At 43.9% G+C, this 2,124-nt stretch overlaps 1 protein-coding gene across 2 annotated transcripts in view; it reads right to left on the reverse strand.

Moving 5' to 3' along the window:
• Positions 1–1,880, reverse strand: part of LOC136830623 (gonadotropin-releasing hormone receptor-like) — a 56,923-nt gene extending 55,043 nt beyond the window's left edge. For both annotated transcript variants that reach the window (XM_067090190.1, XM_067090189.1), the window contains exon 1: positions 1,046–1,880. In XM_067090190.1, coding sequence (XP_066946291.1) covers positions 1,046–1,648 — 603 coding nt within the window. In that variant the 5' untranslated portion in view covers positions 1,649–1,880. The remainder of the gene's footprint in view (positions 1–1,045) is intronic.
• Positions 1,881–2,124: the final 244 nt, after the last annotated feature.

A 2,124-nucleotide genomic window follows, 5' to 3' on the forward strand; every position in this document is an offset into this window, starting at 1 on the left:
CCATTCAGAAAATAGTTTCTTTATCATGTTTTGTACAAATATTCATAGTTAATCATTTTACACCACTTTAGAAGGCGTTTTTATCATATTTTATATAGATAATAAAATTTAATTACCATTTGTATTTCATCATATTTTACTTAGAATCTTTCAAAGAATAAATCTGTGAAAGTTAATATAATTTTTTAGCATTTTAAAGCTTTATTTAAATGGATATTGGTGTCAATATCCGATGTGCAAATAGTTTTAACATTATTCAAACATACTACAATAATTACAGATATGTTCATGAAGCCCCCTAGCTAATATCCCCTATTTTCTTGGACCTGACGGCAAATTTCCACTTCCGGTATCACTGAACCTGCTATCTTGCTTCTGATTGGTCAGTGCATTCGACTAGTTCCCTCCCATGGGCGGTGACGAGCAAGAGCTTCCGCCAATCAGGGTTAGAGTCAGTGATGTCTGTTGGGGAATTTTACTGTCAGCTTGGAAAAATTAGTTTTATTTATGAATATGATTTTGATTATGGAAAAGTAACCTAAGAGGTGTCTATATCTCACCCTTCAGCGGATGAGTAATGGCGGAGTGATGTCTGTTGGGGGAATTTACCGTCAGCTTAAAAAAATCAATTTTAATTATGAATATGAGTTGGGTTATGATAGAGCACCCTGGGAATTGACTCTGACTCATGAATATGATTTGGTTTATGATGAAGCAACTTAGGGATTGACACAACCTCAAGATTATGATTGGGATTATGATGAAGCAACCTAGGAACTGACTCAACCTCATGAATATGATTTGCGTTATGATGAGGCAACCTGGGAATTGACTCAGCCTCAGGAATATGATTTGGATTATGATGAGGCAACCTGGGAATTGACTCTCCCTCATGAATATGATTTGGATTATGACAAACCAACCTGGGAATTGACTCTGACTCATGAATGTAATAAGATTTATGATGAAGCAACCTAGGAACTGTCTAACCCATGAATATGATCTGGATTTTGACAAAACAACCTAGGAACTGAACCCAACTCACCTTCAGCGGATGAACGATGGCGAAATATCTGTCGAGGCTGATGCAGACGAGGACCAAGGACGACAAGTAGAGCCCGAAGGCCCTGAGGAAGTTCAGGAGCTTGCAGGCGAGGTTCCCTGCCAGCCACTGGACCGTAATCCTCCACCCGACCTCGATGGGGAAATTGATCATCGTCACCATCAGATCAGCCGCCGCTAGATGCATGATCATCAGATTGACCCGGGACTTCCTGTGCCTGTTCCTGAAGAGGGTGATGAACACCGTCAGGTTCCCTATGGCGGCGATGACGAAGAGCACGCTGTAGGCTGCGATGTCGTTGATGGAACGCTCGTCGAAGCGCAGGTGCGGGGGCAAGGTCGTGATGCTGCTGCCGGTGTTGTTCAGAGTGGCAGGAGACGACGTGACGTTGGAGAGCGCCGCCTGAGAGGCGTTCAAGTGGCAGTCAGGGGCGGCCGAGCCGTAGAGGCAGTCGCTGTCGTTGAAGGCGTGTTCCAGCCAGTTGCCGTTCCCTTGGGAGTACTTCTTGCGGGCCTTGACGCCGCCGGCGAGGAGGACCTCCTCGGCAGCTGATGCTTGGGTGTCGAAGATCTCGAGGGCGTCCATCGTTGTTGATTCTTCTTCTTCTTCTGCTTCTTCTGCTCCTTTTTCTTCTTCTTCTTCTGCGCCTTCTTCTACTGCTTCTGCATCTGCTTCTTCTCCTTCTTCTGCTCCTTCTTCTCCTTCCTCTTCTTCTCCTTCTGCTTCTTCTGCGTCTCCTTCTTCTTTCGTCAAGAAGAAGAAAAATTGTCTGTGGTTCCTCAAGGGGTCATTTTACCCCCTTTCCAGAATGTCGACATTTTTCTGGAAGCAGAAAGGATAAAGATAGTTAGATAATGGTATGGTATAATTCATAATTCATAGAAAGGTTCTCTGTCTCTCTCTCTCTCTCTCTCTCTCTCTCTCTCTCTCTCTCTCTCTCTCTCTCTCTCTCTCTCTCTCTCTCTCTCTCTTATTTTTTCTGAAAGCAGAAGGGTAGAGATAGTTAGATAATGGTACGATCAGGACATTATAATTCCTAGAAACCTCTCTCTCTCTCTCTC

Source organism: Macrobrachium rosenbergii, chromosome 47, assembly GCF_040412425.1.
Source record: "Macrobrachium rosenbergii isolate ZJJX-2024 chromosome 47, ASM4041242v1, whole genome shotgun sequence".
Classification (NCBI taxonomy): Eukaryota; Metazoa; Arthropoda; class Malacostraca; order Decapoda; family Palaemonidae; genus Macrobrachium; species Macrobrachium rosenbergii.